This window comes from Dendrobates tinctorius, unplaced genomic scaffold (assembly GCF_039654945.1).
Source record: "Dendrobates tinctorius isolate UK_male_01 unplaced genomic scaffold, ASM3965494v1 ptg000120l, whole genome shotgun sequence".
NCBI classification, from domain to species: domain Eukaryota; kingdom Metazoa; phylum Chordata; class Amphibia; order Anura; family Dendrobatidae; genus Dendrobates; species Dendrobates tinctorius.
Genome location: NW_027361788.1, coordinates 39,671,740 through 39,685,995, shown reverse-complemented (window position 1 = coordinate 39,685,995; position 14,256 = coordinate 39,671,740). Strand labels below are relative to the sequence as shown.

The 14,256-nt window shown below is 41.8% G+C and overlaps 1 protein-coding gene across 1 annotated transcript in view; it reads left to right on the top strand.

Moving 5' to 3' along the window:
• Positions 1 to 3,308: 3,308 nt before the first annotated feature.
• Positions 3,309 to 14,256, top strand: part of CACNA1B (calcium voltage-gated channel subunit alpha1 B) — a 443,201-nt gene continuing 432,253 nt past the window's right edge. The window contains exons 1-2 of the mRNA XM_073541186.1: positions 3,309 to 3,902; positions 7,123 to 7,228. Coding sequence (XP_073397287.1) covers positions 3,643 to 3,902; positions 7,123 to 7,228 — 366 coding nt within the window. The 5' untranslated portion in view covers positions 3,309 to 3,642. The remainder of the gene's footprint in view (positions 3,903 to 7,122; positions 7,229 to 14,256) is intronic.

Here is a 14,256-nt window from a genome sequence, read left to right as displayed (position 1 = left end):
GCGAGTGCTGCACTCTGCTTAACCTGGTGCTTGGTGCTCAGCATTCTCACTGGCTCAGTGACCCGTACGCGAAAGCTCTGCCGCAGTTCTGCCCCGCGCTGTCTCTCATACTGTGGAGCGCACCGCACACCTGCCTCTGCCCTTGCTGCCAGCGGGAAACTCAGTTTCTTTGCGCACTTTCTCCTCACTGCCTGGTTTAGTCACGCCCCCTCTTCCGGGGTCATGGAGCCTGTCCTGTCCCCTATTCTTTCCCCCGGGCAACATGAGACGCAGCCTCAGCAGTTCCGGACCCAGCGTGATGCAGGCACCTGCAGCCCGATCTTCCTCCTTACATACTGATGGTGGTTCTTGTGATGTATACATGTACTGATGATGTATTTATCTACTGACGGTGGTTCTCATGATATATTCATGTACTGATGGTGGTTCTGGTGATGTGTTCATGTACTAATGGTAGTTCTGGTGCCACATTAATATACTGATAGTGGTTGAAGTGACCTATTTAATGATTATTGTTCTGGTGCTGTATTCATGTACAGTTGATGTTTCTGATATTCTATTTATGTACTCATGATGATTTTTGTTTCATATCCATGTACTGATGATGGTTCTGGTGATGAATACAGCACCAGAACTATCATTACTGCATGTTTTTGTATGTAGACAGTCAAGAAAATATGGTTACTGCCTATTTTGTTATACTCCTTACACCTTATATGATACACTGATATCATATAGAAGGAGAAAACAAACATTATTTGGCACCCTAATGCTATTGGGAAGCCCAAAGCAGGTTCAACAGATTGGGAAACCCTTTCATATAACATGTCTTTTTATTGTCCCATACCTCTTTAATGCCTCCTGGAAATGTATGAGTAATTTGTATTGAATAAACGACTATACATTACCATTCCCTTAGGCAGTACAGCATATCCTGACACTGCTAGCCCTGATTGAACAGTGTGAGACTGTGTAACGGAACACCCTTTACGCAAGAAAAATGGCAAAACCCAGTTGCAAGTTTATTCATACATTTACAGGATGAGTAACAGAGCAACAACCCAAAATGCTATTAAATAGTTGTTTTTTTTTGGGGGGGGGCGGGAGGAGGGGATTGTAAGTATTTAATAATATTGACATCAGTGGAGGTCTATTTACTGCAATCTATAAAAGTATGCAATCCTTCAGATCAGGGAAGATTTAGATTTTCACTAAAAAGGGGAAATTACTTTTGGAAATTAACATTCTATTTGTAAACCTCAGACTCAGGATTTCGGGAATAAATTGTATCTGAGTCCTAATTAACTTAATAAAACATGTATGTTAGGTTTATTGTGCATGTTATTTCGGAAAGGAAAAGATGTTAAGTGTTTGCAATACAACTAGGGACCGCTTATCTGTTGTAAAAACATGGGATCAAAAAGTTTAAGGCCATGTGCACACGGTGCAGATTCTGCTGCGGATCCGCAGCGTATCAGGCTCTGCGGGTGCGCAGCACATTTAGCTGCGTTGTACAGTACCATTGTTTTCAATGGTAATCTGAAAAATGCAGTGCACATGCTGCAGATTTTTCCACGGAGATTTGCTGCGGGTTCAAATCCGCAGCATGTCAATTCTTTGTGCGGAATCCGCAGCGGTTTCACACCTTCTCCATTGTAGAGGTGTGAAACCGCAGGGCTAAACCGCAGGTAAGCCGCTGGACTCTTGACCAGAGAATTTACCTGCGGATTTTTCCAAATCCACGCGGAAAATCCGCAGCACCTAAAACTACGTGTGCACATAGCCTAAAATCTAAGCTGTCAGATCCATGGCCCTTTCATAGGAGATATTGGAGGGCAGACACATCAGGTAACCTAATAGTCAATATAATGTCAGTGGGTTCTATAAAAAGTGATGCAATTTGCCAACAAAAAAAAGAACATTTATGGCCAGTTTGCAAAACTCAGAGAAACCATTTACAGATTTTTCAATTACCGAGATAGGAAATGGCAGATGGCACTTATAAAGTGCTATTGATAACTGTAACTGTCAGTAGAATGTGTGCTTCTATCTCCTCCTCCTCCATTGAATTTTAAAAGCACCAACTGTCATTTTCTATTTCCGTATTGCGAACATCGTCACTAAACACAGATTTTTACCCATGAATTGAGAATGATTGATCAGTCCAGAAGGAGAAAGAATTGGATTTCTCTGATAAGATATATTACATAGGTGCTTATTTTCTCATGAGCTCTTCAGGCCTTATGCCAAAGGTGGTGTTACAGCATTTGTGAAATATAGAAGACTGAACTTGCGATGAGTTTGCTGATGAGTTGATGCTAAAAACAATGTTAGATCAGTCAGATTTCAGGTATATGCACTGTTCCCAGGCTAATTTTTATATAGTGCACATATCGGCTTATTATGTGTCACCCATTGTGTAGCAGAACCAATTTACCATCCAACTAATTCCTCACCCCTTAATTCCGATGTGTCACAACAGAGCCACAAATTGCTATCTCCAGTCTATGAGATCCTCTGCTAATTGCAGATCCGGCATGGCTTAGCGATTATGAATAAGAAGCCCACCCCAAGCGTCTCCCATCGTTCTGACATTAATGACCACTTCTTACTGGGTCGTCGTTGACAGCTTTCAGCAGCTGGACAGCTCCCAGAAGTGTGTAGGCTCCACCCTGGTATCTCTGTAGGGTTCCAGCCTTGCCACATTCCAACCCCATGCCTGCCCACCCACCCATCCTTTGATAGGACCCCAGAGTTTTAGGATGGTGGTGGGTGGTGGACACAGGAGTGGCACTGATTAATCTGTAAGCCCATCAAGTGGATTAGCTTTCTCCTTGACTAGCAACCTAGTGCTTGATATTTCTGTGTCTACAGGCAAAAAGGAAGGAGGAGGAAGGGAGGGAGTGTGCATTTAACCCTTGCAATCCTAGGGCAGTGTTTTCCTTTTATAAAAAATAAAATAAAAAAGGTCAGCCCTATGAGCAATTTGCATTGAGTTGCTTTGCAAGGGGTATATGTATTCCCCCTTGATTTGGGGTCTTTTTTGAAAAAGGAGGGAGGACTGCAGAGTATATGCCTGGAGAAGACTATTTTGCTTGTTCCAGGGGTTGTTGGCTTAGGTGGAGCCCCCAGCTTATTGGCTGGTGTGTATCACATGTCTTGCCTCTTATAGGGGCTGAGGTTCACAAACTGCTTTACTGTGTTCATCTGGTAACTAAGTGTCTGTGCAGGGACCAGCTCCTTTCCCTGCGCTGGAAGCAATCATTGGAGCAGGGAGGGCATTCCCACTGGAGAAAGCAGCATCCAGCACATGAGCAGCAGTACAGGAAGCTGCCAAGGACACTGTCTCCACCATCTAAAGCTCAGATTGATTTTTAAGATTTTTTTTTTACATTGTGTTTTACTCTTTTAAGGATCATTTCAGAGGAGGAGGAGGAGAAGCCTGATCTGCTCCTGGGTTTCTGCTCTAGGATTGCAGCTTGAGGGTGTTGCATTCAGTGGGAAGCCTTGTCTGCTCAGCAGAGATTCTCTTCTCATGAAAGGAAGCAAAGTGTGATGAGCTCAGTGCATGGGGATGAGTGTACAGCCCCCAACCTTGGCTGCCAGTTTGGATTCTAACACTTGCTCCTGTGCAATTCTAGAATGGCCCGGTTTGGAGATGATCTGCCCACCCGTTATGGAACTGGGGTGCCTGGGGGGCCTGGAAGAGGGAGCAGCCGGCAAGGTGGACCTCAAGCTGGCCAAAGGATGTACAAGCAGTCCATGGCTCAGAGGGCGAGGACTATGGCTCTGTATAACCCCATCCCTGTCAAACAGAACTGCTTCACCGTTAACAGGTCCTTGTTCATCTTCAGTGAAGACAATGTCATCAGGAAATATGCCAAAAGGATCACTGAGTGGCCATATCCTTCACCTGGGTGTTGTATGGGCAAGTAGGCATGTAGGACAATGCACCTGCAGGATGGTGCCAAGCGCATTCCTTGGAGCTTTTCAGCTGGGACTGGGTTGCTTTGCATTGGTGGTAGTAGTGGAGAGAAAGGGGGCTTTGTAGGGTTGAATTTAACTCTTGTATTGCCATGCAAGGCCTGGAGTGGAGTACACATGCATCCATGTATATTTATCCCTTCTGGTAGGAAAAAAAATTTCTCTTTATATTAATTATATTGAATAAACACATAATCCTGGTAGAAAAATATTTATGTTATATATGTTATTATCATTATATTAAATATATTAAACCCATAATCCTGGTAGAAACATATCTATATTATATATCATATTAAAATATATTAAACCAATAATCATGGTAGAAAAATATTTATATTAAATATTATTATATTAAATAAACCCATAATCCTGGTAGAAAAAAATATTTATATTAAATATTATTATATTAAATAAACCCATAATCCTGGTAGAAAAAATATTTATATTAAATATTATTATATTAAATCCATAATCCTGGTAGAAAAAATATTTATATTAAAAATATATTAAACATATGTTAGTCCCTCCTGGTAGAAAATTACTTCCATTTTTATTTATTTAGTTTTATATTAAATAAACACATCATGCTGATATAAAAAAAACAATCTTCATTAACATTTATATTTATTAAAATATAGAAATAAACACATAATCCATATTTTGCCCTCCTGTGTCAAAAAATGCTAAATTCATAATTATTGTATGAAAACATATAATCCAGGTTGATTTTATTCTTCTGGCAACCAAAGAGTTAAAAAGCTGTGATAGGTCAATACGCAGGTGTCATGTTTTAGAGGGTCTATCACTGTAGCCCCTCATTGTAGGTTATTGATGGTTTGAGGGAGGGTGGAGGGGGTGGTGTGTTGAATTTAACTGTTTGCTTGCCAGGCAAGGCCTGAAATGGAACATATGGGTGGGCATCAGTGTTGGCAAGAGAAGTGCTAATATAGCAGACTGATGCCAGTGACCTGCATGGGCTAGCAGTGGCACCCCATACTGGGTGAAGAGCACAGTATTGGGGAAGGGATGTGTGTGTAGGGGAGGAGGTGTATGGAAGGTTCTATAGGATTTGATCATGGATTTAGTGTGAAAAGCAAAACCCCAGAAGCTGCCCATTCAGTCTGTCCCTAGGAAGTCTTTGGGTGTGTAGTGCCTGCTATGCTGAGATTGAGCCTGAGCGTCCATGGTTATGAAATAACACACCTATTGATTCCTTAGTATGAGCCATCAAGGCCTCCTCATTGAAACCTAGCAACCTAATCCCTTACCATTTGTATGCTCCTGTCTACACCCCCTTTCGGTAATGCGTTTAAATTAACAAACCATTTCCCACAAACAACTAGTGATTGTTTTATTTTTCATCCCCAAACCTGCAGATGTCATTAGGTGGATCCTTCCTAATATATCTGAGAAGCACTAAACCCCATGCTGTAGGGTGATGATGATGATGATGATGATGGGCTTGGAGGAATATCATGTAAAGGATGCCCCAAAGGGGTCAAAAATTGCCAGATGTGTCACTGACTTCACAGGGGTTAGGACGAGTCAGTGTGAGACTGAGATGAGAGCACACTACCTGCTATACAGGCCTGTTCAGACCCAGCATAGATCCACCCAGGTATTCATTTTGTCTCATGTGTTAATCCATCAGTCAGGTCCATTATAGAGACAATCACAAATGAAAACCCTGTGTGTAGCTGTGGCAGTGTGGAGTGCTGGGGGTGGGGTGTTGCCTGTCTGTGGAATGGGTGTGAATACACTTTATGGACCCTTGTGCTGCTGTCCTTGGTGCTGAAAGGCTCCAGATGCAAGAAGCACAGGCGAAGGAGAAAGGAAATATGAACAATCACCCAAATGTAGAACACCACATACAGTACTCAATAAATATATATAGAGATATTATATGACATATCAGAGCAGCATATATATTCCCAACATAGCAGAGTAAGGGTTAACATAGCATGGCATAGTATAGGTAAAATATATCGCTCCATTATATAATACAGCTTCATGTTTCTTAATATAAAGCAATATAGCATGATATAACATATCCATTTTATTACATGGCAATACATTATGTAGTGATCCATACTATATATTATGTAACAGTTATGTAAATGTTATAAAGTGGTTTACCATAGTTGAAATTGTAAGGATTAAGAATATATGACGTACTGTGCAATATAATATTTTATAATAGGTAGCATAAATATTATCTGATCTGCTGATATTATATGGCATAGATTATTATAGTATAGTACCATATGGCATTATATAATGATCTATAATATATGCTATAATGTAATATACTATAACATACTGTAGTGTAGTAGGGTATTGTTCGCTTTAGCATTGGGCAAAGTATAGTAATATATGTCATTCTATGTGCAACATAATGATTTATATTAATATAACAATTTAATATAATGCTATATAATTATCCTATGTATTATAGAAGATATAAAGCATAAAATAACTGAATATATCTTAACAGTGATATACATGGTGGTTATTCTGTGGGACTATATCTGCTCCTGCCGTTGCTATGTATCATGAATATTTTCCATCCTTAAAAAGGATAAAGTCCATTTACCTCAATGTGACAATTAACCACGTGAGGTAACGTACATGAGGAAATATTGACAACGGTGCCAAAGTCCAGCGATATTAATAAATGGGGCTAATAATACCTTTAAAGAGGACATCAATCTAAAATCCTTTTGATTTGGTAAAGTCACATGTAAGAGAATGTTTAAGTTCAGATTCATGACTTTAAATATATTGGATGTCTGCACTTTATGGTGCACCCAAGTCCCTGTAAATTACACTATACGCTTATCTCCAATGTGCTCTGATAGGCTTTGTCCCCTTCTCTCAACGCCCCTTTAGTTTTGGAAGCAGTAAGAGTCCAAGTTTTCTCTTCTGCAACAATTCCAAGATTTGTTGCTATTCTGAAATTCTGGACCCCCAACCATCGCCTTCTGACATTTCACTTCTCAGTCTGATGTCCCAATGGCATACACATGCATTGGGCCCATTAATAGCCAAGGGCCCATCAGATTGTCCTGTAGATACAATGTCTTGATGTTTATGTATTTAACAAGATGTCAATTTATTTCCTTAACTTGTGCTTACTCCATTTGAATATATGATTTTAGCCACCATCATTGCCAATTGCATTGTGTTGGCCCTGGAGCAGCATTTGCCGGAGCACGACAAAACCGATATGTCTGAGAGACTGGTAAGTAAAAATGTGACTGCTGACTCACCAGTCCTTGCTTGGTAGTGAGGTTCTGATGTTGTTGTGAGGGTACGTGCTACAACACAAGACCATGGGGTACGTGCTACAACATAAGTGTGCATATATATGCCTCATTATAGAACGGGTATGTTATAGGGCAGGTAGGAGCCTCCATTTTTTCCATAGATAGTTTCATGGAAGACATACAGAATGTGACTTGTCTGAAAGTTTACATTTTTAAAAATGGCGCTGACCCACATTTACACTTCATAAATAAGAGGGGGCATATGCATCATATTCGGCACACCCTCTTATACCCTCTTTTATAAGAGCTTTATGGTGGGTGCATCGCATTATGACAATATAAGACATACACCGCTGCACACACTGAATAAAGGGGAAATTAAATGGGAGACACTAACTTAAAGGGGGCCTCCACATCCATATTCTTCATATACACATGTATACTTTACGGCAATAGTATTGTAAATCATTAACCCTTTACCTTTGCATGAATATGGATATGATGTCATGAATAAAAATATGTTATATTCTATTACTATATCAGATTTTATATAGTAATATAATATAATTATATAATATCTGATATTATGTCATTCGTAGATGCAGATTAATATGTTGTTCCCATACAGTCCTCTGCAACTAGACTTTCCTGTTGGTATGAAACTACAACCCCTAGTATACTCCGTATGTGCATTGCATGCTTGGATTTTTAGTTCCACAACAGCTTGGAATTGTCTTGTCTCATTCAGGATCTGGATATTTACATGTTATCATCTCTGTAATATGTTCATTGAGAAAATCTCATTGTCGTGAAATAGTGACCGGTTTTCCGGTTTTGTACTTTAATTCTTTCTGTGAGTTGACCCAGAGGACTAAGGCTATGTGCACACGTAGTTTTTTTGGTGTGCGGATTTTGGAGAGAAAACCGCAGGTAAATCCGCAGGACAAAAGTCCTGCGGTTTATCTGCGGTTTTGCCCTGCGGTTTTACACCTCATAATGGATGAGGTGTAAAACGGCAGCGTTTCTGCACCAAACAATTGACATGCTGCGGATTGTAAACCGCAGCAAAACCGCGCGGAAAAATCCGCAGCATGTGCACAGCGTTTTTTAATTTCCATAGGAAATAAAGGTACTGTACAACGCAACAGAATCCGCACCGTGAGCACATACCCTAAAACTTAGTAACACTCCCAGGTGAAGGGTGGATACAATTGTAACTAGTGTTGACAATCCTGAGAGATAAATAAATGCCCCTCGCACAATCAGCAGCACAAATCTCTTGGATGTTTTCATAATATGCAACAATAATGTATCAGAAAAGGGAAAACTATCCGTTTACAGAGCATTCTCCAGACTAGAAACATTTACGACAATCCCATCAGCTTTGTGCGCAAGGCTGGATCTGAATGGGAAAAATGATATTTTCCATTTATTGACAGAAAATAAGCAGGATGAAAAAGCAAAGTAAATTGGAAAATTTCAGAAACTTTCATTAAAACAGCAATTAGAGGGGTTGTCTGATGATTGCATTTCAGGAGCGCACTGATCCCCATCCTCCTGCTTGCCACGGAACGGCGCACACATGATTGACTGCTCAGGCCTTGACAATGTCGCGCCTCTGGTCAGATTTGTGCACTCTCCCGTGCCGCAAGCACAGGTTGCTTTGCCACGACAGTATCGGAAGAGCTGGCCTGGCTCGGAGCTAACACTGCACTCCAGAGTTCTGGCAAGCATCAGAGAAGTGTTTACAAGCTCTATTGGAGAGAGCTTGTAAGCATTGCGCTTGTTGCTTATGAAACCAGCTGTCGCTCATAGTCTTTAGCAGTTGCCAATGAGCAGTAAACAACAAAAATCCCTCTGTTATTGAGAATGGAGAAGATTTTTAATATGCAGCAATCTGCAAAGTTGCTTGTTTTTTTACATTCACTTTGCAATTTTATCCATTAAAGAACTGGAGGATAACCCTTTAAAAGGTTAGCCCCATCCTCATAAATGAATATTTTTGGATAGTGCTTGTTAAAACAATCACTTTTGCATTTTACTGCTTAAGATTTTCAGCTGTCCTTGAGATATTAACCTTTTCTTTTGTTTACTGCTTGTTGCCTTGGAGGCCGACCATCGTTGTGGTCTAGCTTGTGAGCGCTGCACTGGCCTGGATTAGGTGGTAACAGCACATTCCAGCAGACCTGGACCTCTTCAAATCAGTGCTTACAAGCTCATTAGGAAAGTGCTTGCAAGCACTGTGCATGCTCCACTGTCCAGCAGCCCATATGGCTACTAACAGGCATGGTTGGTTCCAGCACAAATTTTGTGTGATACTCTCCTATATAGGGGAGTTGCATTGTTAGCAAACATAGGATGTGGAATTGACACAGGGGTCATGAAAGGTTGCGGAGGGAGACAAAAATCAGGCACTGGGCGGGCATTTAGTGACAATTTGTGGCTTTACTGGGATTTATGGTTCAACAACATAAAAAGAAGTAATACTATGGCATTTACCTGTAGTATTTTGTGTCTCAGTTTGCAATCTTATGAGCGCCAGCTGTTTACCTCCTGATTTTATTCGCTCCTATAAATGTCACAGTAATGTTATATGCCAGTGTAACACAGCACAGACTGGAAGGGATGATGAGTGTAGTGCTCCACTGCTTCTGGCTGGCTGCTTACCCTCTAGGAAGTGAAGGCTTGTGGGGCTTGTAGTCCTGCAGGTGTCAGAGTACCTATTTCCAAATACAAGATGAATGTGTATTAGCCCAATTCATTATACCTACTGATATATGGCATGAGTTAGCCCTCATTCCATGCATGAGCAGGTCTATGGCAGTGACACTGCTTCCCTGAAGTGCTCTGTGTTGCTGAGTCAACATCTACTTTTATTCCACATTTGTGGCCTCCCATGTGTCTCTATTCTGATGCTACCCACATCTTTAGCCACCCACCTTTTTATAACTAATCATGTGTATAGTTGAGAGACTGCTTTACATTACGAGAGAGTGCTTCTTATTTTCCCAAAGTGTGGTCTCTGATGTGTCTCAATTCTCATCTTCATATCTTGTGTCATCTTGTGCTTTTGAACATAATCATAAGATATAGGGTACTGATTCCCACATGATCAGACTACTTCTCTGCTGAAGTGCTCTGTGCTGCTGTGTGGCCTCTGATTTTTCTTATCGTCCCTATTTTTGACCTGTGACGTACATCCATTCTCCTCTTCATATCATATACCATCCTGATGGGGTACTGACTCCCACATAATCAGGACGCTGCTCTGCTGAAGTGCTCTGTGCTGCTGTGTGTCAGGAACTGCTTCCTGTGGCAGTATGAGGTCTCCTGTCTTCTCAAAACTCATCTTCACATGAAACCACTGCCCTCATCATGTCACTCTGCCCTCTATAACATAATCATGTGGGTACGGCTTTCCTAAAGCCAAGAATATGCCAAACCTTAAATTCTCTGTGCTGCTAAGGCACCTAATACTGCCATGTACAGTATGTTGGATCTTTACACCATAAGGCCATGTGCGCACGTTGAGTGTTTGGTCAGTATTTTAGCTCAGTATTTGTAAGCCAATATCATGACTGGAGCAATCAGAGGAAAAGTATAACCACGGGCACCACTTCTGTATTTCTCACCCACTCCTGGTTTTGGCCTACAAATACTTGATGTAAAACACTGACCAAATACTGAACGTGTGAACGTGGCCTTACACTGCCCAGGCACCAACCTCTCTGACTACAATATCGTATCATGGTATTACTTTCCAAATAGCAGACAGCTCTTCTCCTGAAGTGCTCTATACTGCTGGGGTAAATTATTTTTACATTCTTGATAGGTGGCATCTATCGTTTCCTCCATTTTCATCTTCGTATCATGACTTTGCCATGCCATTTAACATCCGGCCCCCAGAACATAATCATGAGATGCTCTGCTGCTGCTGCCCACTGCTCTGCTTAAGTGCTCTGTGCTGCTGTGAGAAAATGAGCAAATCTATTCTAAATCAATCAGATTCATCATGAATTTCATAAAAAAACTCAAATTCACCTGAATTCACAGTTTGTGGGATTTGAAAACTGCAAATGGTGGACAAATTATATTTTTTTTTAATGAAAAATGATATTTACCAGTCATACGGTTTCAGCTCCCCGCCTTGTCCTGCTGTCTTCGCTTTGGATTTTCTTTCCCTTTTGGGCTTCCCTTTGGGTCTGGCACTGCTGACTAGGCCGCACATCGCTGACTAGGCCGCACATCGCTGACTAGGCCGCACATCGCTGACTAGGCCTCACATCGTTGACTAGGCCTCACAGTGCTGACTAGGCCTCACATTGCTGACTAGGCCTCACATTGTTGACTTGGCCTCACATTGCTGACTAGGCCTCACATCGCTGACTAGGCTGCATATCGCTGACTAGGCCTCACATTGTTGACTAGGCCTCACAGTGCTGACTAGGCCTCACATTGCTGACTAGGCCTCACATTGTTGACTAGGCCTCACATTGCTGACTAGGCCTCACATTGCTGACTAGGCCTCACATCGCTGACTAGGCCTCACATCGCTGACTAGGCCGCACATCGCTAACTAGGCCTCACATCGCTGACTAGGCCTCACTTCGCTGACGAGGCCTCACATCGCTGACGAGGCCGCACATCGCTAACTAGGCCTCACATAGCTGACTAGGCCTCACATCGCTGACTAGGCCGCTCATTGCTGGCTAGGCTGAACATCGCTGATTAGGCCTCACATCGCTGATTAGGCCTCACAATACTGACTAGGCCTCACATCGCTGATTATGCCTCACATCGCTGACTAGGCCTCCGATTAGGCCTCACAATGCTCACTAGGCCTCACATCGCTGACTAGGCCTTGCACAGTCATATGCAATGCACGGTAATGTCCTATGCTGTCCTCCTTGTGACCACCATGGAAGACCCGAAGAGGAGACCGAATACCGGAGGTCAAAAGGAGATCCAAAGTGAAGACAGTAGGACTGGGCAGGGAGCGGCGGTAAAAGGTCAGGCGAGAGTAATAGTTTGTTTTGTAATCCCTAGCCTCCATTTATTATGTTTTTTGGAGGGCACTTTCTATTCGTGACAAATCGAACCCAGAATACAGTTTAGAACATTCGCCCAGTGATATGTCATTTGCAGGGCCGGTTTAAGGCAAAGTGGGGCCCTAGGCAAAGTTTAAAATGGGGTCCCAAATGCTAACATATTGCACATCACACAGAAGCATTTCGATTGTATTTACATGCGCTGAGTTCAGGACGCTAAATGAGTGTGATCGACAATATTGAAGCCGTTCAACACGTCTGAGAAAGAATGATGGGGACAGAACGATCACTAATCGATCAATCTGTCCCCATACAGTATCATGTTATCAGCAGCACATCTACAGTTTGCACCCCATAGTCCTCCATATAATATAATGTGCCCCATAGTCCTCCATATAGTATAATACACTCCTCAGTCCTCCATATAGTATAATACACTCCCCATAGTCCTCTATATAGTATATTATACTCCTCATAGCCCTCCATATATTAAAATACACTCAGTCCTCCATATAATATAATACACTCCTCCATATATTAAAATACACTGCTCAGTCCTCCATATAGTATAATACACTCCTCATAGAGCTCCATATAGTATACTACACCGCCAGTCATCCATGTAGTACAATTCACTTCCCATAGTATAATGCACCCCATAGTTCTTCATATAGTATAATGTATTCCCCATAGTCCTCGATACAGTATAATGCAGCCCACATATAGTATAATGCAGCCACCCCATAAAGCATAATGCAGCCACCCCACAGAGTATAATGCAGCCTCGCCATACAATATAATGTAACCCCCATGGAATATAATGCAGTCCCCCTCTTATAGTATAATGCAGTCACCCCTTAGAGCATAATGCAGCTACCCCACAGAATATAATGTAACCCCCCATAGAATATAATGCAGCCCCTCTCATATAGTATAATGCAGCCCCTCCATAGAATATATGGCAGCCCCCTCAGGGTATAATGCAGCCCCCCATAGAATATAATGCAGCCCCAATAGAATATAATGTAGCCCCCTCATAAAGTATAATGAAGCCCCCATAAAATATAATCTAGCCCCCCATAGAATATAATGCAGCCCCCCCATAGAATACAATGTAGCCTCCTCATATAGTATAATGTAGCCCCCTCTTAGAATATGATGCGATTACCCCCATAGAATATAATAAATATAATACAGCCCCCCCATAGAATATCATGTAGCCCCGAATAGAATATAATACAGCCCACCTCCCCATAGAATATAATGTAGCCCCCATATTATATAACACAGCCTCCCCCATAGAATATAATGTATAATGTACCCCCCATGGTATATAACACAGCCACATAGTATATAGTAAAAAGAGAAAAAAGCCAGCACTGCCAGTGGTCAGAACGCATAACATGAGGTGCATATGCACATATCTTACTGCATTCAAAATGAGACATTTAGCAAAATATTGATCAATATATTGAGCCACCCCGCCACGCCAAGGCAATCTCATATGGGGGGTCCTACTCTACATTTGTATTTATTCACTGTGCCATTGCGGCCTCCTAAATGTTTTAAAAGCAAGACCATATCAAACACAATCCATACCTGAAGCATGACTGCATCACTCCCGTGCAGCCAGATGGAGCAGGACCCCCCATATGAGATTGCCTTGGCGTGGCGGGGTGGCTCAATATATTGATCAATATTTTGCTAAATGTCTCATTTTGAATGCAGTAAGATATGTGCATATGCACCTCATGTTATGCGTTCTGACCACCGGCAGTGCTGGCTCTTCTCTTTTTTCATTACATAGTATATAGCACAGCCACAAAGTATATAACATAGCCGCGTAGTATATAACAGCCCACATAGTATATAACACAGCCCCACATGGTATATAGCACAGCCCACATGGTATATAGCACAGCCCCATGGTATACAGCACAGCCCCACATGGTATA